Consider the following 26,056-nt stretch of genomic DNA (forward strand, 5'->3'; position numbering starts at 1 on the left):
AAACCTCCTAGTTTCTGCTATTAGAGCAAAGAGCCAGGGCATTGGAAAAGAGATTGTTACAGATTCAAGCCCTTCAGTCACCATCAGCCCTCTAACCAGGCTTTCCAACTTCCTCCCAATTCCCAGTAATGGGGCTCCAAGGAACTACAGGGGCTCTTCCCAATTCTCCCTCTTAATCAGCTTGGAGAAACATTCCTTCAGATTTGGGATGGGTCTCTTCTCATCCTAACTGACACTGCAGCCACACTCTCGGTGCTCAACCCCACTACTATAAAGCAGCCCCTGCCTCGGAGTACTAATACAGTTCCAACAGTGGGATCTCTAATGAACCTCAAGAGGTTCCTGCCTGTGACCTGATGTCCTTTTGTTTAGGCCCTTTGAGAAACACATACTCTTTTCTCCTTAGTTCCTCTGCCGCTATCCATTTATATTAGGCTGAGACTTCTTACAGAAGCATCATGCTAAAACTTCTTTCCTCTGAAAGGGGAAAATAATTTTGGAATTAGACAGTAGTTATCAAAGCAGCCGACCAGATGAATTAAATGACTTTGACATCTTTTATCAGCTCTGTCTCTGAGCTGATTCTGGAAACACTGATCATTTGTCCCTATTGAATCAACAACCACCCCCCTTATAGGCAAAATCTCCAACTGATATTGGCAAAATTCACAGTGCATCAATCCAAATAGATCCCTCAAAACCTCTCCCAGAATTAATCAATATCCTATAAGTAAAGAAGCCTTTAATGGCATAAAGCCCATAATAGGACATCACAAGTCTCAAAGACTCATTATTTCTTGTAATAGTTCCTGCAATACCCTTATTTTACTAATGAAGAAACCCAAGGGCTGAGGGTGGAGGTTTGTTCAGGACCTCAGAGCAATAAACAACATTGTCATCCCTCCACACGCTGTTGTTCCTAATCCTCATACTTTACTAACATCCATTCCCACTGGATGTAAATTTTTTACTGTAATTTGATTTATGCAGTACATTCTTTAATATTCCAGTTGATGAAGATGGACTATTGTCTATCGTTTTTGCCTTCACTTGGAAGAAAAACAATTCACCGCGACAGTAATGCCTCAGGGTTTTACTGAGTTCTTATTTCCCAAAAATTCTCAAGGCTGATCTGGATAATGTAAAGTTCCCAGAAGTTCTATTTTGTTGCAACATGTGGACAATTTGCTTCTTTGCTTTCCTCAGACCTCTTCACAGGAAGACAGCACCCACTTCCTAAAGCTTTTAGCCTTAAAGGGACACAAGGTTGCCAAGGAAAAATTGCCATTTGCCCAAACCCAGGTATGATATTTGATATTTAGGGCATCTGATATCAGAACAAGAGCTATACCTAGTTCCAGATAGGCTTCATGGTGTCCTGAGTTTCCCCAAACCCCAATCTAAGCATTGACTGCAAGGTTTTCTCAGGCTAGTCAGTTATTGCTGAAAGTGTATTCCAAATTTCTCTATTTTTAAAATTTAATTTATTTATTTTATACAGCAGGTTCTTATTAGTCAAATTTCTCTCTTATAGCCAAACCTCTGTATGTTTTACTCAACAACAACTCTGACCCAGTTTTATGGGAAGAGCCAAACAGCATAAACTTTCAGGCCTTAAATGAGAGCTCGATAAACGCACCTGCCCTTGGGAATCCCAGTTATCAGATCCTCTTTTTCTTTTTTGTATATGAAAAGGAAGGGAATGCCCTTGGGATACTCACCCCAAAACACAGGGACTACCATTGACCCATAGGGTATTACAGCCAGCAGGTGGACCCTGTGGCACACCTTAGAGCCATTAGAGCCACTGTCCTTTTGGTTGAGGCCACCAAGAAAATCATTGTGGGATTCCCTTTGATCATCCTTGTACCTCATGCAGTAGAAGCCCTCCTGAATTCTCATCACACTCAACATTTCTCAGTTAGCCACCTCACCTCCTATGAAGTCCTTTTGTTAACTGCTCCTCATATAACTCTTTTATGTTGTAATAACCTTATCACTACTACTCTTTTCCCCTCCATCATCACCAATGAAGTCCCTCACAACTGCTTAATGCTGAAGGATCTCCTCTTTCTCTTTTTTTAGAAATTTATTTTATTTTTGGCTGCATTGGGTCTTCGTTGTTGTGAAAGGACTTTCTCTAGTTGCAGTGAGCGGGGGCTACTCTTTGATGCGGTGCACGGGCTTATCATTGTGGTGGCTTCTCTTGTGAAGCATGGGCTTTAGGAGCGCAGGCTTCAGTAGTTGTGGCACATGGGCTCAGTAGTTGTGGCTCACTGGCTCTAAAGCACAGGCTCAGTAGTTGTGGCACACAGGCTTAGCTGCTCTGTGGCATGTGGGATCTTCCTGGACCAGGGCTCGAACCCATGTTGCCTGCATTGGCAGGCGGACTCAACCACTACACCACCAGGGAAACCCTGAAGAACCTCCTCTTGACTCCACTTGATGATTTGCAGGAAATTCCTTTGGGTAACAGTGGTTTCTCATGGTTCACTGATGGTTCTTATTTAAAAGGTGACAGTGGCAAATATCGTGCTGGGTATTCTACTGCAACTTCCTTTGAGATTGTTGAGGCAGCGTCTTTACTTATGGGTAATTCAGCCTAATAGGCTTACACAGGCTTGAGCTCTTACACAGGCCTGTACTTTAGCCAAGGGAAAAACTGCCAATACTTATACTGATAGTAGATATGCTTTTGGTGTAGCTCATGCTTTTGGAATGTTGTAGAAGCAACATGGTTTCTTTACTTCCAGCTGAAATGAAATTTAAAATGGCCCCTATGTTTAGGTGTTATTGGATGCAACACTTTTACCTGCCACTTTAGCCATTAAGATTTCAGGACATTCTAAACTTGACTCTCTAGAAGCTAAGGGAAATTTATCTCACTGACATTTCCACAAGGAATGCTGCTATTAAAGGGACCAAAACCAGCCAAACCTCTGTCATGGTCCAAAGGGACATTTCCCCAAATGATAACTGAGGAAAACTGCACCAGAGAATTTCAACAATTGGCCTCAGAAAAGGAAAAACAAGATTGGAAATTCAATAATTTTTTTGATAACAAGAGAATGCTCTGGTTTGGACCAAATAACAACCCAGTCTTACTGAAGACTGTAAAATTCCCACCCTGGCTGGACCTGCACATCATCTGGTGACCTGAAAGTAAAGATTTCCCAGAATTGAAGCAGATGATGTCTGAGTTCTCCTTCTCTATTTGGGGGACTTGCATGTGACTTGCCATGGTTGCAGACCCTGAATTGTAATTCTCTGCTGAATAAACCTATTTTTTCTGGAGAAATATCTGGCAGTCTATTTGTTTTCAGTCAACACAATTTGGTGACATTTAGTACAACCACTTTTGCACAACCCTCACCACTATGTAGCCCCAGAACATTTTCATCATCCCCCAAAGAAAACCCTGTACCAATTAAGCAGTCACTCCCCATTCATCTGTTCCCCAGCACTGGAAACCACTAATCTACTGTCTCTTGGATTTGCCTACTCTGGATATTTCACATAAATGGAATCATACATGGTCTTTGTGTCTGGCTTCCTTCACTTAGCATAATGTTTACAAGATTCATCCATGTTGTGGCATGTATCAGCATTTTATTCCTTTTTCTTGCTGAATAATATTTCATTGTATGGATATACTATATTTTGTTTATCCATTCATTGAGTGATGGATACTTGGGTTATTTCCATCTTTTGGCTATTGTGAATAGTGCTTCTATGAACAGTTGTGAACAGGTTTTTGTGTGAACAAATGTTTTCAATTCTCTTGGGTATATACCTAGGAGTTGAATTTCTTGGTTTATGGTAATTCTGTATTTAACACCACCAAACTGTTTCCCACAGCAGCTGCACCATTTAACATTCCCACCATTAATGCCAAAGGGTTCAATTTCTCCACATCCTTACCAACATTTGTTATTAAAAAAAATAGCCATCCTAATGGGTGTGATATGATATCTCGTTGTGGTTTTGACTTGCATTTCTTGCATTATGACTAATGATGACAGACATCTTTTCATTTGGTTATTAGCTATTTGTATATCTTCCTTAGGAAAATGTCTATTCAATTACTTTGCCCCTTTTTAATTGGATTGTGTTTTTTACTTGGATTATGAGTTAAAAAATATTTCAGACATGAGGCTTTTAGAAAATATTTGCAAATATCTTTTTCCATTCTGTGAGTTGTCTTTTAATTCTCTTGATAGTGTCTTTTGATACACAAAAGTTTTAATTTTGATGATGTTCAATTTATTGAATTTTTGTTTGCTTGTGTTTTGTGTCATATCTATGAAAATGTTGCCTTATTCAATGTCATGCAGAGTTTCACCTATGTTTCCTTCTAAGAATTTTATAGTTTTTAAAATAGTTTTAGCACTTACATTTAGGTTTTGATTCATTTGGAGTTAATTTTTGTATGTGCTGTGAGGTATGGGTCAGATTCATTCTTTTGCATGTGGATATCCAGTAGTCTCAGCACAAGTCACTGAAGAGACTATATTTTCCCCCATTGAATGGTCTTTTTAGTCTTGTCAAAAATCAACTGACCATAGATATGTAGGCTCTCAATTCGACTCCACTGAGCTATATGTTTTTCTATATGCCAATACATAACAAATACAATACATAACAAAAACAATACATTGTTTTGATTACTGTAGCTTTGTAGTAAGTTTTGAATCTGGGAAGTGTTCTTCTTCCAAAAGTGTTCTTCTTCTAAATTATTTCCACTATGTGGGATCCCTTGCAATTGCATATGAATTTTAGGATCTGCTTTTCCACTTCTGCAAAAACGCTACTGGAATTTTGATAGTGATTTGCATTGAATTTGTAAATCATTTTGGTAGTATTTTAACTATGCTATGTCTTCCAATCCATGAATATCAAATATCTTTCCATTTATTTAGGTCTAGGTCTAGGTCTTCTTTAATATATTTCAACGGTGTTTTGTAGGTTTCAGTGTGCAAGTCTTGGACCTACTTGGTTAAATTTCTCCTTAAGTATGTTATCATTTTTGATGCTATTATACATGAAATTGCTTTATTTCCTTTTAAATTTTCTATTACTAGCATATAGAAATAAAACTGATTTTTACATGTTGATCTTATATCCTGAAACACTGCTAAACTCATTTATGAGTTCTAATTGAATTTTGGTAGTTGTTCAGCTTTTCTATATATAAAGTCATGTCATTTGCAAATTGAGAAAATTCTTCCTTTCTAATTGGGATGCCTTTTATTTCTTTTCCTTGCCTAACTGCTCTGACTACAACTTCCAGTACAGTATTGAATAGAAGTGGCAAAATCAGGCACCCTTGTCTTGCTCCTAATCTTAGGGGGAAAGCTGTCAGTGTTTCACTATTCAGTATGATGTTAGCTGTGGATTTTTCATTACTGTACTTTATCATGTTAAGGAAATTCCCTTCTATTCCTGGCTTGTTCAGTAATTTTACATGATTGGATTTTGCATTTTGTGAAATGCTTTTACTGCATCAAGATGGGGGTGTGTGTGTGTGTGTGTGTGTGTGTGTTTTGCCCTCATTCTACTAATGCAATGTATTATATTGATTGCTTTTCTTATGCTGTACACATCTTCAATTTCTGGGATAAATCCCACATGTTCATGGTGCTTTATCCCGCTAGATTTAGTTAACTTGGCTAGGAGTTAGGCAACCATAGGTGCCAAAGACTTCAAATTCCTCTAGTATCCTTGTTTTTGTCTCCACTATTGACAAAACACTAAACACTCCCTAAACACTCCTCCTCAAGGAGAGTCTGTATCTCTCTTTCTGCTGTAATCCAGTGTTGTTGGTGTGTTGGCAAGCTGTGGGGGTGGGGGTGGGGGTGGGAGTAGGGGTTGGGGAGGAGGATTCTATAATCTTCCAATTAAATCTCAGTCTTAGTAGGCCTATGTCTAGAGCAAATGTTTATCTGGTGGTATAGCTTTTTCCCAAGCTCCTTGCCCTATATTCCCTCCTCTAGTTGCAGCATTCCCAATCTTTTTCCTTGAATCCCCCCCCAACCCCATCTCTTTGACTGTTTTCTCCTCCTTAGTGAGACACGAAGGTTAGAGGGGCCTAAAGTGGGAGGAATGTCCTTACCTCAGCTAGCACAAGACTCTGAGAAACTCTTTTCCCCAGGAGAGTAGGCATTTTTGGTGGAGAAGACTCTGAGTGTATTTCACAATGGTTACCCTTCCTCCACTAGGGCCCTGAGGGAATATTTCTCAGGTCGCCACCACGCAAATCCAACCGGGTTTCTGGATCTAATGACAATGGAAATGTGGGGGACTCTTAAGACTGTGGCCCCCCAGGAGTTTCTCACTCTCAAGACAGTCCACACAACCTTCAGCAATTTATCAAAATGAGCATTTAAATATTTCTACCAGTTTATGGCTCCAGTAATTTCTGTTCCAGGTGAGCAGATCTCAGCTATATCTTTCTGGATATGCCTGTCTCTCCAGATTTCAGCGTTGCAATTTGCCCACCAACCTCAGTTCTCAGGAAGATAAAAGAAAAGTCACTAATTTTCAGGCTGCCCCAATTTTTCTTGTTGTAAGGATACAAGCGATCACTTGCAAGCTGTTTACATGTCATAGCTGAAATAGGAAGTCCAAACAAGTTTTTGAATGCTAGAAAGTTGAAGATTATGAAATGCAAACAAAATCACAAAAATTCTTTAACTGCTCAAATGTTTAAATGCTGAAGTAATACAACAGTTTCACAATAAGCACTCCAGTGTCAACAGAAAGAATATCACGTGTTGTCTATGCAGAATTATGCAGAAATGCAGAATATGGGCAAGATAGCCAACACCCTGCATAGAATCCATTACACTTTGATTCAACTTTGAATAAATTGTTTGCACTTTTGCACATCCACCATAATTTGCATTTGTATTATCTCTATGAAAAGCAGTACACTTATTAATTCAATCAGTGAGCAGCAGCCTTCTAAGCAAGACTTTTTCACGAGAAGAACATACAAGCAAAGGGAATTTTTTTTTCAGTATTGTGATTACTTGCATCTTGGGCTGTGTTGTAAAAAGACAAGGCATTTTAGATCTTTAATAATCTCTGTAATAGTAAATAGAGCTATTACATTTTTTATTATTGCAGCATTTTAACCTGGCACTTAAAATTTGTTTCCAATTTTAGAATCAGAAAATACTCCTGGTATGTTTGATCAGTCATTTATGCTGAAAAGATTGATAATGATGATACACAATGTGGACAGTCATTAGAACTTCTGCTGTGATTATTTTCATCGAATTTGTTTTAATTAGAAAATTTATTTTATCTGTTTATAGCTGAGATAATCATATATCTCTTAGGTTTAGCTGTTAATAGATACTGGTTTATAAATGACTATCACTTTTTTATATTGAATGAACAGTTTCATGCTGTGGAAAAGGTTTCAAAAGGATTTTTTTCCTCATTTAATAGATAACCAATGTTCTAAAAATTAATCATGAATTTACATTTGCATTTGGGATTCAAATACTAGATGATAGCAAACACCACAGGAATTGAAAATATTGAATTTGATAGTCTCATGGCATCATTATTATGTTTGTCACTCACGAGGCTAAAGTTATAACAGTAAATTGGGGTTGAACTGTAGAAGTTGTTACAAACTAACAATAAATTGAACTTTGATATGTGATGCAGAAAAGGTGAACTTCATGTATGGCTGCAAGCGAGAGCTGTATTTGCAAGGAAGAACCTCCCCAAAGAAAGCCACAGCTGATCTCATACAAGGTTTTGGGAAGCTTGGTTCAAGGATTGGTGGATTTTCAGAAGCAGGAGTGTTTACTGGATTGACAGACTTTCAATTATGTTAGTGTGATCACTGAAATAAGGCTGTTATTGACTGGCATACTTTCAGAAGTATGGTCACTGGAGTGAGGTATCTGCTGACTTGTCTACAGGCATGGGATCGTAACAAACTGGCTTTCAGAAGCTGAAGTCTCTTTAATTTGCTAACTGTCAGAAGCATGGCCACTGTTGATTTTCAGAGCATGTGTACTGATCCAAAGTAATCTCTAATTAATGGTGATTACTTGCTTACAACTTGAGACTTTGACAAAAAGAAATCTTTTCCTTTCTTTAATATGGAAGACTTTCAATTCTCATTTACCTTCTCCTACCCCCACTCCGCCCCCCAACTTTGGTCTTTCCTCAGCCAAAAATATGAGAGAGACTATAAGGGACTGTTTCAGTTTTGTGGAGTTATAATTTTCAGCTAGCATTGCTACCTAAGTAATTTAAGTGCCAATTATTGAAGCAGAAAAATAGCTTCAACTGCTCGATTTTCATTATTGGGTAAAAGCACAACTGATTACAATAAGGGTGACCTGACAAAATCAATACAGGATGCAGTTCAAAATCATTCAATACAAGACATATCCAGTATACAGAGGATACCTGGCAACCCTACCTTCGAGTCAGCTTAGCCTTCTCATTCACCAACCTCATCTGTTTGCTTGTGAACACCATGTCTTATTTCTAATACATTATCTTGTCTCCTGTTCTCCATATATGCTGTCCCTGCTTGAGTTTGGACTCTCATTCACCTATCACTTGAATTACCATAGCCCAGATTTCTAGGCATCAGTCTATACAGCTTTAATATATACTAAATACACCCTCTACACATCGTTGCCAGAACGATGTTCCTTGCTTAACATTTTTAACTGACTTCATCAATTTCAGGATAAAATCCAAACTTTTCATGGCAAATAGGCCCTTTGTTATCTGGCCTCTGCCTTCTACTCAGACTTTAACACCTGCCATTCTCCTGCTCATTAGTTCTATACTTGAGTTTCCATAAAGGTGTCATGGTATTACTCACCTCTACCTCTCCTATTTGGAATGCTTATCTCATCCTCTGGAGAGTTCTTATTATTGTTTCAAAACCTGGCTCAGGCATCATTGCCTCTGGAAAGCTTTCTATGATGTCACCAGGTTTCCTTGGTTACATTCAATCTCTCCTTCATCATGTCTAAATCTCTACAACATTCCTGCACTGCAACATATTGTCACAACCTATCTATTTGCCTGTTAAAACAACCACACTTACATACAGTGACATAATAATTTGCTTTACTCATCTGATAGTCTCTTAACTCCATCCCTTTTCCTCCATTCATGGTTTCTTGAAGGCCTGTGACTTTTTTCTTAAAATTCCCAGTGTGCAGTATAGTACTTGCCCCAAAGCTGGGACTCAAACAACCAAACTACTGAGTTGTTTATAAATTACTCCTTTTGTTTTCTTAAAACTGTTGGACACTACAGAACACCAAGTAGGAAAAACATACGCTTTATTTCATGAAGTGATTGATGTACCTTTCAATATTTTGGCACATATGCTAGATTCATTATACTACTTTTGACAGTCCCTTCTGTTGTGAATTTAGAATATATGTTATTAAATATATATGTATAATATATATTAAATATACATTTAATAGCCTTAAACTTGAAAATCACTTATTTTTCCATTTAATATACTTAAGATGACAGCTCACAGTATATAGCATGTATAATTTCATAATAAATGACTTCAGAGCAAAAAAAAATAATTCTGAGAACAGAATTAAAAATTGGGTAGAAAATTTTCAATTCACAGCAATTACTAGAAGAACAAAGGAAGAGAACACTTTTATTTCTATTTTTAAATGAAATCCATGCACAAAGTTTGGCATCAAGTCAGGAAAAGGACAAACCCCAGAAAGTGAGAGGTAGTTTACAATTCATTTTAATCTTTTATTTGGTCCTTTTCTCTAAAAATGTATAATTTCTTTGACCACATCTTTTATATACTATTACAATGTCAGTTATTTTTTAAGAAGTATTAACAGTTTACAGTTTAACAGGAAATCCAGTGCACACTTCCCTTCATCACCCAGATGTTTATAACAATTACATATGATATGCAGCATATGATGCTGTAGAGAAAACAATTATTTTACAAATGCCCAAAGTCAATGTCTCCAGTCAGGAATTCTTCATTTTAGGTTATTATAAAGTGTCTGATAGGACTGAACAATTTCCACTTTCCTCATTATCTATTACATAGGTTTATCCTTGGAATTTATTATTTGATGACTAAATCATAGAATGGCTTTTCATATCCATTACATTTATTACATCACTTTCATGTATTCTGATGAGCTTTGGTTTCAGAATTTCACACATGCAAACCTACTTTCTAGGGGTTCTCTTCAATATGAATTTTATAATGATTAGTAAGAGATGACCTGTGATTGAAAAGTTTCCCACATGTATTACATTCATAGGGTTTCTCTCCAGTATGAATTCTCTGATGGGCAATACGTGATGAGCTCTGTCTAAAAGTTTTCCCACATGTATTACATTTGAAGGGTTTCTCTCCTGTATGAATCCTTCGATGTTGAATAAGAGCTGAACTTTGGCCAAAAGATATCCCACATTCTTCACATCGATATGGTTTCTCTCCTGTGTGAATTCTCTGATGATTACTAAGGGATGAGTTACACCTGAAAGTTTTCCCACACTCATTACATTTATAGGGTCTTTCTCCAGTATGCATTCTCTGATGTTGAATGAGAGCTGAACTTTGTCTGAAGGCTTTCCCACACACTTTACATTTACATGGTTTCTCTCCAGTATGAATTCTTTCATGAATAATAAGTGTTGAGTGGGAACTTAAGGCTTTACCACATTCATTACAATTATAAAACTTCTCACCAGTATGAATTATTCGGTGTCTGTTAAGTCGTGAAATAGAAGTGAAACCTTTTCCACATTCATTACATCTATAAGGCTTTTCTCCAGTGTGAATTCTTTCATGTTGAATAAGAGATGCACTCTGACTGAAGGCTCTCCCACATTCACTACATTTAAAAGGTTTCTCTCCTGTGTGAATTCTCTGATGATAACGAAGGGATGAACTAGACTTAAAGGTATTGCCACATTCATTACATAAATAGGACTTCTTTCTGGAATTCATTCTCTGACATCCAGGAAGGGATGTGTTGCAACTAGATGCCTTCCTACCTGGATTATATTTATAGGGGTTTTCTCCAGCATGGATTTTTTGATGTATAAAAAGGCCTGACCTTCTGCTGAAGGATTTACCACATTCCTTACATCTATAGGATTTCTCCACAGTGTGTGTTCTTAGGTGTTTATAAAGGGATGTACTGAGAGTGAAAGCTTTCCCACATTCTTTACATATATAGGGTTTCTCTCCAGTATGAGTTATTTGATGTTGAATAAGAGCTGAACTTTGGTTAAAGGCTTTCGAACAGTCTTTACATTTAAATAATTTCTCTCCACTATGGTTTTTCTCATGTTTACGAAGGGATGAAGTATTAATGAAGGTTTTCTCACACATACTACATTTATAACGTTTCCCGGCTGTGTTGATTTTTTGTTGATTAAGTAAATTGGAATTCTGTTTGAAGGTGTTTCCTTGTATTTCACATTTTGGTGGGGTTTTTTCTCTGGGAACCATCTGTTGCCTAACAAGGACTGACTTTAGGCTGAAGTTTTGGCCAAATTCAGTATTTTTATGTTTTCTTTCTACAGTGAAGATTTTTTTGTGAGTGACTGAAACTATCTGAACACTTTGGTTTTTCTTCTGCTTTTTCTCTAATCTGTCTTCATATTTGCAGGGTTTTTCTGATTTGAAGCCCCAGGGTCCATTCCTTTTGGATCTTTTCATTATCATCTCCTGAAATGAAGAACCTTGTGTTTGAGTTGACTTTGTGGTTTTATAACTGTTCTTCCATCCTGGAAGGGACAGAAAAAACTGGAGATGTTTCATGTGATACAGCATTTGGTTACTGAGACTAAATGTATAGACTGAATATTGATGGTATTTAAATAAGGTCTTGGGGGACGAGGGGAAGATGGCAGAAAACTAAGACGCGGAGATAACCTTCCTCCCCACAGATACACCAGAAATACATCTACACATGGAGCAACTCCTACAGAACACCTACTGAATGCTGGCAGACCTCAGACCTCCCAAAAGGCAAGAAACTCCCCCACGTACCTGGGTAGGGCAAAAGAAAAAAAGAAAAAACAGAGACAAAAGGATAGGAATGGGACCTGCACCAGTGGGAGGGAGCTGTGAAGGAGGAAAGGTTTCCACACACTAGGAAGCCCCTTCGCGGCTGGAGACCGCGGGTGGCGGAGGGGGGGAGCTTCGGCGCCACGGAGGAGAGTGCAGCAACAGGGGTGAGGAGGGCAAAGCAGGGATATTCCCGCACAGAGGACTCACCAGCCCGAGAGGCTTCTCTGCTCACCCGCCGGGGCAGGGCTGCGAGCTGAGGCTCGGGCCTTGGGCGGATCGCAGGGAGAGGACTGGGGTTGGCGGAGTGAACACAGCCTCAAGGGGTTAGTGCACCACGGCTACCCGGGAGGGAGTCCGGGAAAAGGTCTGGAGCTGCAGAAGAGGCAAGAGACTTTTTCTTCCCTCTTTGTTTCCTGGTGCACGAGGAGAGGGGATTAAGAGCGCTGCTTAAAGGAGCTCCAGAGACGGGCGCGAGCCGCGGCTAAAAGCGCAGACCCCAGAGATGGGCAGGAGACGCTAAGGCTGCTGCTGCCGCCACCAAGAAGCCTGTGGGCAAGCACAGGTCACTATCCACACCTCCCTTCTGGGGAGCCTGTGCCGCCCGCCACTGCAAGGTTCCCGGGATCCAGGGACAACTTCCCCGGGAGAACGCACGGCGAGCCTCAGGCTGGTGCAACGTCACGCTGGCCTCTGCCGCCGCAGGCTCACCCCACACTCCGTGCCCCTCGCTCCCCCCGGCCTGAGTGAGCCAGAGCCCCCGAATCAGCGGCTCCTTTAACCCCATCCTGTCTGAGCGAAAAACAGACGCCCTCTGGCGACCTACACACAGAGGTGGGGCCAAATCCAAAGCTGAGCCCCTGGGAGCTGTGAGAAAAAAGAAGAGAAAGGGAAATCTCTCCCAGCAGCCTCAGAAGCAGTGGATTACTGCTCCACAATCAATTTGATGCACCCTGCATCTGTGGAATACATGAATAGACAACGAATCATTCCAAATTGAGGAGGTGGACTTTGAGAGCAAGATTTATGATTTTTTCCCCTTTTCCTCTTTTTGTGAGTGTGTATGTGTATGCTTCTGTGTGAGATTTTGACTGTATACCTTTATTTCTACCATTTGTCCCAGGGCTCTATCCATCTGTTTTTTCTTTTTTTTTTTAATAATTATTTTTTATTTGAATAACTTTTATTTTATTTTATCTTCTTTCTTTCCTTCCTGCCCTCCTTCAGACAACAAAACATCCCAAATTGAGGAGGTGGACTTTGAGAGCAAGATTTATGATTTTTTCCCCTTTTCCTCTTTTTGTGAGTGTGTATGTGTATGCTTCTGTATGAGATTTTGTCTGTATAACTTTGCTTCCACCATTTGTCCTAAGGTTCTATCCGTCTGTATTTTTTGTTCGTTTTAAAAATTTTTTTTCTTAATAATTATTTTTTTAATTTAATAACTTTATTATATTTTACTTCATTTTACTTTACCTTCTTTCTTTTTTCCTTTCTTCCCTCATTCCTTCCTTCCTTCCTCCCTCCCTTTCTTTCCTTCTTTCCTTCTTTTCTTCTTCCTTCCTTCCTTCCTTTCTTTCTTTCTTGCTTTCTTCCTACTTCTACTAATTCTTTCTCTCTACTTTTTCTCCCTTTTATTCTGAGCCGTCTGGATGAAAGGCTCTTGGTGCTGCATCCAGGAGTCACTGCTGTGCCTCTGAGGTGGGACAGCCAACTTCAGGACACTGGTCAACAAGAGACCTCCCAGCTCCACATAATATCAAATGGCGAAAATCTCCCAGAGACCTCCATCTCAATGCCAGCACCCAGCTTCACTCAACGACCAGCAAGCTACAGTGCTGGAAAACCTATGCCAAACAACTAGCAAAACAGCAACACAACCCCACCCATTAGCAGAGAGACTGCCTAAAATCATAATAAGTCCACAGACACCCCAAAACACACCACCAGACGTGGACCTGCCCACCAGACAGACAAGATCCAGCCTCATCCACCAGAACACAGGCACTAGTCCCCTCCACCAGGAAGCCTACACAACCCACTGAACCAAACTTAGCCACTGGGGACAGACACCAAAAACAATGGGAACTACGAACCTGCAGCCTGCAAAATGGAGACTCCAAACACAGTAAGATAAGCAAAATGAGAAGACAGAAAAACACACAAAAGATGAAGGAGCAAGAAAAAAACCCACCAACCTAACAAATGAAGAGGAAATAGGCAGTCTACCTGAAAAAGAATTCAGAATAATCATAGTAAAGATGATCCAAAATCTTGGAAATAGAATAGACAAAATGCAAGAAACATTTAACAAGGACCTAGAAGAACTAAAAATGAAAGAAACAACAATGAACACACAGTAAATGAAATTAAAAATACTCTAGATGGGATCAATAGCAGAATAACTGAGGCAGAAGAACGGTTAAGTGACCTGGAAGATAAAATAGTGGAAATAACTACTGCAGAGCAGAACAACAAGGAATGAAAAGAACTGAGGACAGTCTCAGAGACCTCTGGGACAACATTAAACACACCAACATTCGAATTATAGGGGTTCCAGAAAAAGAAGAGAAAAAGAAAGGGACTGAGAAAATATTTGAAGAGATTATAGTTGAAAACTTCCCTAATATGGGAAAGGAAATAGTTAATCAAGTCCAGGAAGCACACAGAGTTCCATACAGGATAAATCCAAGGAGAAATATGCCAAGACACATATTAATCAAACTGTCAAAAATTAAATACAAAGAAAGCATATTAAAAGCAGCAAGGGAAAAACAACAAATAACACACAATGGAATCCCTATAAGGTTACCAGCTGATCTTTCAGCAGAAACTCTGCAAGCCAGAAGGGACTGGCAGGACACATTTAAAGTGATGAAGGAGAAAAACCCGCAACCAAGATTACTCTACCCAACAAGGATCTCATTCACATTTGATGGAGAAATTAAAACCTTAAAAAAAAATTAAAACCTTAAAACCTTTACAGACAAGTTGAGAGAGTTCAGCACCACCAAACCAGCTTTACAACAAATGCTAAAGGAGCTTCTCTAGGCAAGAAACACAAGAGAAGGAAAAGACCTACAATAACAAACCCAAAACAATTAAGAAAATGGGAATAGGAACATACATATCGATAATTACCTTAAATGTAAATGGACTAAATGCTCCCACCAAAAGACACAGATTGGCTAAATGGATACAAAAACAAGACCCATATATATGCTGCCTACAAGAGACCCACTTCAGACCTAGAGACAAATACAGAATGAAAGTAAGGGGATGGAAAAAGATATTCCATGCAAATGGAAACCAAAAGAAAGCTGGAATAGCAATTCTCATATCAGACAAAATAGACTTTAAAATAAAGACTATTAGAAGAGACAAAGAAGGACACTACATACTGATCAAGGGATTGATCCAAGAAGAAGATATAACAATTGTAAATGTTTATGCACCCAACATAGGAGCACCTCAGTACATAAGGCAAATACTAACAGCCATAAAAGGGGAAATCGACAGTAACACATTCATAGTAGGGGACTTTAAGACCCCACTTTCACCAATGGACAGATCATCCAAAATGAAAATAAATAAGGAAACACAAGCTTTAAATGATACATTAAACAAGATGGACTTAATTGATATTTATAGGACACTCCACCCAAAAACAAAAGAATACACATTTTTCTCAAGTGCTCATGGAACATTCTCCAGGATAGATCATATCTTGGGACACAAATCAAGCCTTGGTAAATTTAACAAAATTGAAATTGTATCAAGTATCTTTTCCGACCACAACGCTATGAGACTAGATATCAATTACAGGAAAAGATCTGTAAAAAATACAAACACATGGAGGCTAAACAATACACTACTTAATAACAAAGTGATCACTGAAGAAATCAAAGAGGAAATAAAAAATACCTAGAAACAAATGACAATGGAGACACAACGACCCAAAACCTATGGGATGCAGCAAAAGCAGTTAAGAGGGAAGTTTATAGCAATACAATCCCACCTTAAGAAACAGGAAACATCTCGAATAAACAACCTTACCTTGCGCCTAAAGCAATTAGAGAAAGAAGAACAAAAAAACCCCAAAGTTAGCAGAAGGAAAGAAATCATAAAAATCAGATCAGAAATAACTGAAAAAGAAATGAAGGAAACGATAGCAAAGATCAATAAAACTAAAAGCTGGTTCTTTGATAAGATAAACAAAATTGATAAACCATTAGCCAGACTCATCAAGAAAAAAAGGGAGAACACTCAAATCAATAGAATTAGAAATGAAAAAAGGGAACAACTGACACTGCAGAAATACAAAAGATCATGAGAGATTACTACAAGCAACTCTATGCCAATAAAATGGACAACCTGGAAGAAATGGACAACTTCTTAGAAATGCACAACCTGCCAAGACTGAATCAGGAAGAAATAGAAAATATGAACAGACCAATCACAAGCAAGGAAATTGAAACTGTGATTAAAAATCTTCCAACAAACAAAAGCCCAGGACCAGATGGCTTCACAGGCGAATTCTATCAAACATTTAGAGAAGAGCTAATACCTATCCTTCTCAAACTCTTCCCAAATATAGCAGAGGGAGGAACACTCCCAAATTCATTCTACGAGGCCACCATCATGTTGATATCAAAACTAGACAAGGATGTCACAAAGAAAGAAAACTACAGGCCAATATCACTGATGAACATAGATACAAAAATCCTCAACAAAATACTAGCAAACAGAATCCAACAGCACATTAAAAGGATCATACACCATGATCAAGTGGGGTTTATTCCAGGAATGCAAGGATTCTTCAATACACGCAAATCAATCAATGTGATATACCATATTAACAAATTGAAGGAGAAAAACCATATGATCAGCTCAATAGATGCAGAGAAAGTTTTTGACAAAATTCAACACCCATTTATGATAAAAACCCTGCAGAAACCAGGCATAGAGGGAACTTTCCTCAACATAATAAAGGCCATATATGACAAGCCCACAGCCAACATTGTCCTCAATGGTGAAAAACTGAAAGCATTTCCACTAAGATCAGGAACAAGACTAGGTTGCCCACTCTCACCACTCTTATTCAACATAGTTTTGGAAGTTTTAGCCACAGCAATCAGAGAGGAAAAGGAAAGGAATCCAAATCGGAAAAGAAGAAGTAAAGCTGTCACTGTTTGCAGATGAAATGATACTATACATAGAGAATCCTAAAGATGCTACCAGACAACTACTAGAGCTAATCAATGAATTTGGTAAGCTGCAGCATACAAAATTAATGCACAGAAATCTCTGGCATTCCTATACACTAATGATGAAAAATATGAAAGTGAAATCAAGAAAATACTTCCATTTACCATTGCAACAAAAAGAATAAAATATCTAGGAATAAACCTACCTAAGGAGACAAAAGACCTGTATGCAGAAAATTATAAGACACTGATGAAAGAAATTAAAGATGATACAAATAGATGGAGAGACATACCATGTTCTTGGATGGGAAGAATCAACATTGTGAAAATGACTCTACTACCCAAAGCAATCTACAGATTCAATGCAATCCCTATCAAACTACCACCGGCATTTTTCACAGAACTAGAACTAAAAATTTCACAATTTGTATGGAAACACAAAAGACCCCGAATAGCCAAAGCAATCTTGAGAACGAAAAACGCAGCTGGAGGAATCAGGCTCCCTGACTTCAGACTATACTACAAAGCTACAGTAATCAAGACAATATGGTACTGGCACAAAAACAGAAAGATAGATCAATGGAACAGGATAGAAAGCCCAGAGATAAACCCACACACATATGGTCACCTTATGTTTGATAAAGGAGGCAGGAATGTACAGTGGAGAAAGGACAGCCTCTTCAATAAGTGGTGCTGGGAAAACTGGACAGGTACATGTGAAAGTATGAGATTAGATCACTCCCTAACACCATACACAAAAATAAGCTCAAAATGGATTAAAGACCTAAATGTAAGGCCAGAAACTATCAAACTCTTAGAGGAAAACATAGGCAGAACACTCTATGACATAAATCACAGCAAGATCCTTTCTGACCCACCTCCTACAGAAATGGAAATAAAAACAAAAATAAACAAATGGGACCTAATGAAACTTCAAAGCTTTTGCACAGCAAAGGAAACCATAAACAAGACCAAAAGACAATCCTCAGAATGGGAGAAAATATTTGCAAATGAAGCAATTGACAAAGGATTAATTTCCAAAATTTACAAGCAGCTCATGCAGCTCAATAAAAAAACAAACAACCCAATCCAAAAATGGGCAGAAAACCTAAATAGACATTTCTCCAAAGAAGATATACAGACTGCCAACAAACACATGAAAGAATGCTAAACATCATTAATCATTAGAGAAATGCAAATCAAAACTACAATGAGATATCATCTCACACCAGTCAGAATGGCCATCATCAAAAAATCTAGAAACAATAAATGCTGGAGAGTATGTGGAGAAAAGGGAACACTCTTGCACTGCTGGTGGGAATGTGAATTGGTTCAGCCACTATGGAGAACAGTATGGAGGTTCCTTAAAAAACTACAAATAGAACTACCATATGACCCAGCAATCCCACTACTGGGCATATACCCTGAGAAACCCATAATTCAAAAAGAGTCATGTACCAAAATGTTCATTGAAGCTCTATTTACAACAGCCCAGAGATGGAAACAACCTAAGTGTCCATCATCGGATGAATGGATAAAGAAGATGTGGCACATATATACAATGGAATATTACTCAGCCATAAAAAGAAATGAAATTGAGCTATTTGTAATGAGGTGGATAGACCTAGATTCTGTCATACATAGTGAAGTCAGAAAAAGAAAGACAAATACCGTATGCTAACACATATATATGGCATTTAAGAAAAAAAAATGTCATGAAGAACCTAGGGGTAAGATAGGAATAAAGACACAGACCTACTAGAGAATGGACTTGAGGATATGGGGAGGGGGAAGGGTAAGCTGTGACAAAGCGAGAGAGAGGCATGGACATATATACACTACCAAACGTACGGTAGGTAGCTAGTGGGAAGCAGCCGTATAGCACAGGGAGATCAGCTTGGTCCTTTGTGACTGCCTGGAGGGGTGGGGTAGGGAGGGTGGGAGGGAGGGAGACGCAAGAGGGAAGAGATATGGGAACATGTATATGTATAACTGATTCACTTTGTTATAAAGCAGAAACTAACACACCATTGTAAAGCAATTATACCCCAATAAAGATATTAAAAAATAAAAATAAATAAGGTCTTGGTATATGGCCAAAAATAGTAAGAAGAAAAATTCAGGAGATTTAAGTGGTACAGAGAAACAATCAATAGGATTTGAGAACAACAGAGTGGAGAAAAGATTAAACAAACCCATTTAAAGAGGGTGAGTGTAAGAGTGATCAGAAGAATTGGCTAATGGAAAATGGAGAAGAGGGATTCAAAGGGGAGCCATGAATTGGAAAAGGCAGCCTGGGATCAGAGTCCAAAGCCCATGATAGAATCCTAAATTTTCTTCATGACATTTTTCTTCTTTCTGTAATCATTCCTAATCTGGAAAGTCTTCATCCCTTTTCCCTCATGCCAAATTCCTTTGTATCCTTCAGATTCAGTTCAAAAGTTAACTGGGTCCTTTCTTGACTGAGTTTCCAGAGTGCATTTCTCTTATTATAGGCACTCACCAGTGTTAAAATATATATATATATATATATATATATATTCTATACATGTAATTATATTTATCTATATCTAAATATTTTTCACTTTCCTTTTCTACTCTAATGTTCTCTGCAAGCAGATTAGCATGCCCTATTAACCTACAGATCCTCCTAATGGCATCTGAATTATACACAAAATGTTTGTTTTGTTAACCTTCCTTAATAACTTACATATACCTAATTTGAACAATGTCAAATAATCTCAATTATTTTTATATTAATTTCATACACACACACACACACACACACACACACACACACACACGATTCAAGCACTTGTATGAGAAGTTGCCCTCCAGGACAGTACATTATACAAGCAATGGGAGGGTTTCAGAGCCAGTTCAAACAGGAAGTAATTACTGAATTAATCTACAGAGGTGCCAACAGGTAGGCATGAAGCCAAAAGTTGCAAGATAAGAAAGCAGCCTTGCTCATGCATCAAGCAGGAGATGCTATGCAAGTGACATAGAAAAGAGTCAAAGATCAATAAGACAAGAATGAACATAAAAAGGTAAAAAGGGCTAACATGATAAGGTGGTAAAAAACAGAATTAAATTCAATAAATTTTAAAATGGGGTAAGGACACAATTCATTGAATATTAAATTCTGTCAGGGAATAGGTATACATATAGTTTGGCATTTTCTCCTGGGCTAGAGTAACCATTTAAAGGGCTCCTTTGCAACTCACTGTATTTTGAGATTCCTATCTGACATTCACTTTCTCACCTGTATACAGATTCTCTCTGCTTGGTGAACATAATATATTCTGCTTTTCTCTTTTCTTCTACAAGTGTTAGCTTCTCAGTTTCCTTCATGGGTAACTTTTTCTATTTCCACTTTAAAAAATTGCTTTCCCTAGGGTTTGGGGTTTTTTTCCCCCACTCTACACACCGTCTCTAATTTTTTTTTTTTTTTTTTTTTTTGCGGTACGTGGGCCTCTCACTGTTGTGGCCTCTCCCATTGCGGAGCACAGACTCCGGACGTGCAGGCTCAGCGGCCATGGCTCACGGGCCCAGCCGCCCCGCGGCATGTGGGATCTTCCTGGACCGGGGCACGAACCCGTGTCCCCTGCATCGGCAGGCGGACTCTCAACCACTGCGCCATCAGGAAAGCCCGACCCTCTCTAATTTTATATGCACCCATCTTTACTATTTTTTTTTAAGGCACTGATATTTGCCAAACAGAGCAAGTGAGAATAACACTCATTTTAAAATACATATATAGATAAATATCAATAAATCACTCATTAAATTAGGAACCACATCTTCTGGAAGAGCCCATAATGTGCATTCGTGTAATAGCTCTTTTTCACTTAGCCAATCACAAAACCTATCTGCTCTCTAATCTTTACTATTTGTTGTAACAGAAAGAGGAGTTTATTTTCTGTTCAACACCTTTCAATTTCCTTGTCCATCTAAGTCTTGCTTAAGTGATCCAAATTTCAATAACATTATTTGGGCAGAAGTGTGGGAGGCAGTGGTAAAAATGGAGTACTTTCCCTGTGAACATCAGTCACTGGTTCTAGGTTACTACACGAGCCGGGAAGAAGATAGCAAGATTCCAAAATTTTGGATTGTAGTTTATAAGGCAAAGTTAGAGACCCTGCCTTAGGTCTGTATGTAAAGACTGCAGTTTTACAACCAACAACTTTACTAGAGCCCTGAGCACTGGGCTCGGGTACCTAAATGGTACTCTGTTTCTCATGCTTTACTGTTCCACCGTAGTCTCCTAACTAGTCTCCCCACCTCATATCTTGCTGTCAATTTAGTCTCTACACTGTAGCCACAGTAATCTTTCTAAAATCCACATCTTACCATGTTGCAAACTTCTGTAAGATCCTCCAACTTATCTTCAATGATTTGTATATAAGTAAGGTCCTGAGTACTTAACATGGTCAACAAGGTGTTTCATGATCTGACCTTCATTCACCTCGGTACTCATCTCCCTACCCTGGTTTCTTGCCAGGTATGCTGAACTGCATGCAGTTTCTGGAGCACTACATGTTTTTATCTTATTTCGTTATCTTTGCATATGCTGGAGACATCCTTTCCATTCACAAATATTTATTAACTGCCTACTATGGACTAGGTAATGTTCTAGGGAATGCAGAGAATGTGATAAGTAAGACAGAGTTCCGGTCTTTGAGGAGCTTATACCTTGGTTTTGTGTATGTGTATTGTGTGTGTGTGTGTGTGTGTATGAGGGAGGGATGGACTGACAATAAGTAAACAAACAACCATATGGATGTGTGAAGCAAGAGCTTCCTGGGCAAAGAAAACAGCAAACACGAAAGTGTGGTGACTTCTGAGGAACAGCAAAGAGGCTGTGTGGCTAGAGTGCAGCGAGCAAAAGAGAAAATAGTAAATAACATTGGAGGAATAGGTAGAGGCAAGTCAGATAAGGCCTCACAGGTCATGTAAGGACTCTGGAATTTTATTCTAAATATCATGGGAAGTCACAAGGCAATTACATGCTCACTCAAGTTGGCTACTGTGTAGAGAACAGACTGTTGGGGCACAAGTGGAAGCAGGGAGCAGGGAAGATTAGGAGGCTCCTGTAGTCAAGTAGGTGAGAAATGGGGTAGAGGTATATGGTGACTGCATCCTTATCACATACTAACAGAACTGAAATTGCTGGAGGTCTGTATGTGGGGTGCTGAGAGGGAATAAAAGAGTTAGGGATCACTCCTAGGTTTCCAGCCTGAAAATGATGAATGCTGGCACAAGCTACTGAGAAGGAGAAGACTAGGAAAAGGGCAAGTCTCAGGGGTTATTCTGTTTCAGATATGTTCGTTATGGCTGAAATGCCTTAAGAGACACTGAAGAAGATACTGAAACATTCAGTTTTATGTATTATTTTGGAGATATTTTTAGATTATTCTGGAAAAGGTTAAAGCTACGTTCAGGTGTTTAGGAGTCATCAGTAGGTAAGTTTTATTTAAAGCTGAAGAACTGGGCTTCCCTGGTGGTGCAGTGGTTAAGAATCCGCCTGCCAATGCAGGGGACATGGGTTTGAGTCCTGGTCCAGGAAGATCAACTTAGTTGCTCTAAGGAGCAACTAAGCCCGTGTGCCACAACTGCTGAGCCTGCGCACCTGGAGCCCGTGCTCCGCAACAAGGGAAGCCACCACAATGAGAAGCCTGCGCGCCGCAACAAAGAACCCCCGCTTGCCGCAACTAGAGAAAGCCTGCGTGCAGCAACAAAGACCCAACACAGCCAAAAAAAAAAAAAAAAAAAAAAAAACTTAAGAACTGAAAAAGTCACTTAGGCACTGTAATACTAGAGGGCAAGAAAAGGAAGAAAAGCAGAAGAGTATGGTGGTCCAGAAGCCAAAGGAAGAAAGCACTCCAGTGAGGAGGCAATGATCAACTTTGTCAAACAATTTAAGAATTAAAAACTTAACCCTGATTGTGCCAAGATGGAGACTGTCTGGGATTTAATAACTGCTTTTCATGGAATAGTAAGGAAGAAAGCCCCACTGGAGTGCACAGAAGAAACAATGGGAGGTGAGAACATGGAGACATCAAGTATAGAAATGCTTTTGAAAAGTTCTGTTTAAAGGAGAATAGAGAAACAGGACATGGGGAGTTTTCATTTTTTAATGGAAGTAATTATAGCTACAAGGGTCCATACCAATACTGTGAAACTCACCTCAACTCTACTTCAAGTGCCAATGCCTTAGTCCAGAACGGGACTAATAACTTAAAACAGTCATGTTTCCCAATGAAGGGGACATGAGTCCTGGATTATGGACATCCTAACTGTTCTTTATGGTCTGCTTAAAGTTTTCTGTAGGTCTAAGATATGTCTCCTGAAGTGCAGTTCAACTTTTGCTCTCTCCCAGAATCAAGCCTGGGCCTGAGCTAACTCATGAACAAGGTTATGACTTAGGTCAGAAGTTTAGAGACCAGGTGATCTTGCCAATGACCACCACCCTGACTAGTTCCTGTCATTAGGTCTAGATTCTCCTCCCTTGGTGCTTATGAAACTCTGTGAGTCTCTCTTCAACCTTCTCTCCCTAGATGATTTCATCCACTCCCACACCTCCTATCTGAATGACTATCCTGACCCTCAAAACACTTTACAGAGGTATTTCCAGCTGCCTGCTAGACTCTTCATTTGAGTATTTTTCTTCAAATTCAGCTTGTTCAAATCCGAATCCAGTGCATTCCTTTCAAGCTCTTTTTTGTGTTTCCGAGTTCTGAATTATATAACTTCTTCAGCTCCTTTGCCATGAATTCTTAGTTTCATCTCAGAATCTTCTCTCCCCTGCATTCCAAGTCTAGTCAGTCATCAAATTCCCTTGAATCTCTTCACTAAGATGTCTCTAACCACCATCATTAATACATCCAAGTTCAGGATCTCCTTACTCAATAGTGACTATTGCTATTGACCTTCAATTTGATCCTTTGACCCGTTTCTCACCTTTCTAGTATTACTTCCCACTGAATTTAACCTTCTTACTGTATAGAACTCCTCTTATTATTTCAAAAAGCATTGACTGCTCCTTATTTAATTCATTCATCAAATACTTAAAAAGCACCTACAATATGTCAGCCTCTATCCTAGGCATGTGATCCACAAAACATTCCAGATCTGGTAATGAAAAGAAACAGTTAACTTCTTTAAGGAGCTCCCAGTTTGGCATTAGAGACAAAAAAGGAGAAGTGTGATAATTTATACAACAAAAACACAAGACAGAAATGGATGAAAATGTGAGCTTACAACAACATCCAAACTACCCTCAGATAGTAGCAAGTGCAAGCTGGGAAGGTGTACAAGTGGTGACCAGAATTTGGGGGAAGGAATGTCTAAAATGGGATTTTAAAGGATTAGCCATAGATTAGATGGAGGGATAGTGTGAGGGCTAAAGGCAGCATCAAAATCTTTGAACCCAAGCCAACTTTCCAGACCTATATCCTTCCCACCTTATCCTACAGGTGGTCAGATTCAAAATTATTCCTATAAAAATGTCACAAGCATTTGCAGTCTCATAAGGTTTTCTAGAGTCAGAGAATTGAGGGAGCTATATGCTGAGAATTACACACAACACCACCATGGGGGCAGAACTACACATCTGTAAATGTATTCCAGAATGCCTGTGTTGGTGAAAAAGAGAAATGCTGTTTTAGAAATTCTGTTGTTGGTAATTCTGATTTTTAAAGCTTTTTATTATGGAAAATGTTCAGCATGTACAAAAGTAGAATGAATTGTACAATGAATTGCCAAGCCAGCATCAACAATCACTAATGCTGTTTCATCTATTACCTTATTATGGGTTGAACTGCATCACCCAAAAAAGATATGTTGAAGTCCTAATTTCCAATAACTTAGAATATGACCTTATTTGGTAATAGTAACTTTGCAGATTCAATCAAGTTGAGATGAGGTGATTAAGGTAGGTCCTAATATGACTGGTGTCTTTATAAAAGGGAAATTTGGACACAGGCAAGCACAGAAAGACCATGTCAAGATACCCCAGGGGAACACCAAGTGACAAGAGAAGCAGAGACTGGAGTGATGCAGCTGCAAGCCAAGGAACAAGGACCACTGGCCACATCCAGAAGGTAGGGAGAGGCAAGGAAGGATTCTACCTGGAGTTTCAGAGGGAGCATGGTCCCGCAAAACTGTGAGACAATAAATTTCTGTTGTTTTAAGCCACACAGTTTGTGGCACTTTGTTGGAGCAGGCTGAGAAAATTAATACAACTCCCTTACGTCTCTTTCATTAGCATATGCTAAAGTACGCTAATTCCATATTATATCATTTCATCAATAATATTTCAGAACACATTTCTCAAAGATAAGAACTCTATTTGTAAACATAACCACATATTTTTATTATACCCACCAAAATCAACATTATTTTTGAAGTTATTTTTGCCTGTAAGGTACTAATTACATGTTCTTCACCCAATTCCAATGTGGTGGTGGTGGGGGCGGTTTCCACATCAATAATAAGCAATTCTTGGATACCAACTGGGTGTCCTACAATTCAGCTCAACTCTGACATTATCTACCTGGAGATAGCATCATATCCCACAGGTTAAGGGTTCAGTCCTACAAGACTGCCCCCTGCCTCCCTCAGACACCAGTCACAAGCCCAGGTTATCATCTGTACTTCTCACCAACTGGCTATAAATCAGAGGTTCCCACGACCCCCTTCTTAGGTTTGGTTAATTTGCTACAGTGGCTCATGGAACTCAGAGAAACATTTTGCTTACTAGATCACCAGTTAATTA

The 26,056-nt window shown here is 38.9% G+C and overlaps 1 protein-coding gene across 3 annotated transcripts in view; it reads right to left on the reverse strand.

Moving 5' to 3' along the window:
- Positions 1 to 9,643: 9,643 nt before the first annotated feature.
- The window catches only part of LOC149749873 (uncharacterized), a 29,172-nt gene continuing 12,759 nt past the window's right edge, over positions 9,644 to 26,056 (reverse strand). For all 3 annotated transcript variants that reach the window (XM_089909798.1, XM_089909801.1, XM_089909799.1), the window contains one exon: positions 9,644 to 11,787. In XM_089909798.1, the coding sequence (XP_089765924.1) occupies positions 10,223 to 11,787 (1,565 nt within the window). In that variant the 3' untranslated portion in view covers positions 9,644 to 10,222. The remainder of the gene's footprint in view (positions 11,788 to 26,056) is intronic.

The sequence above is a fragment of the Delphinapterus leucas genome, chromosome 3 (assembly GCF_059928025.1).
Source record: "Delphinapterus leucas isolate spDelLeu-1000000601 "Yukka" chromosome 3, BTC_Dleu_Yukka2, whole genome shotgun sequence".
Classification (NCBI taxonomy): domain Eukaryota; kingdom Metazoa; phylum Chordata; class Mammalia; order Artiodactyla; family Monodontidae; genus Delphinapterus; species Delphinapterus leucas.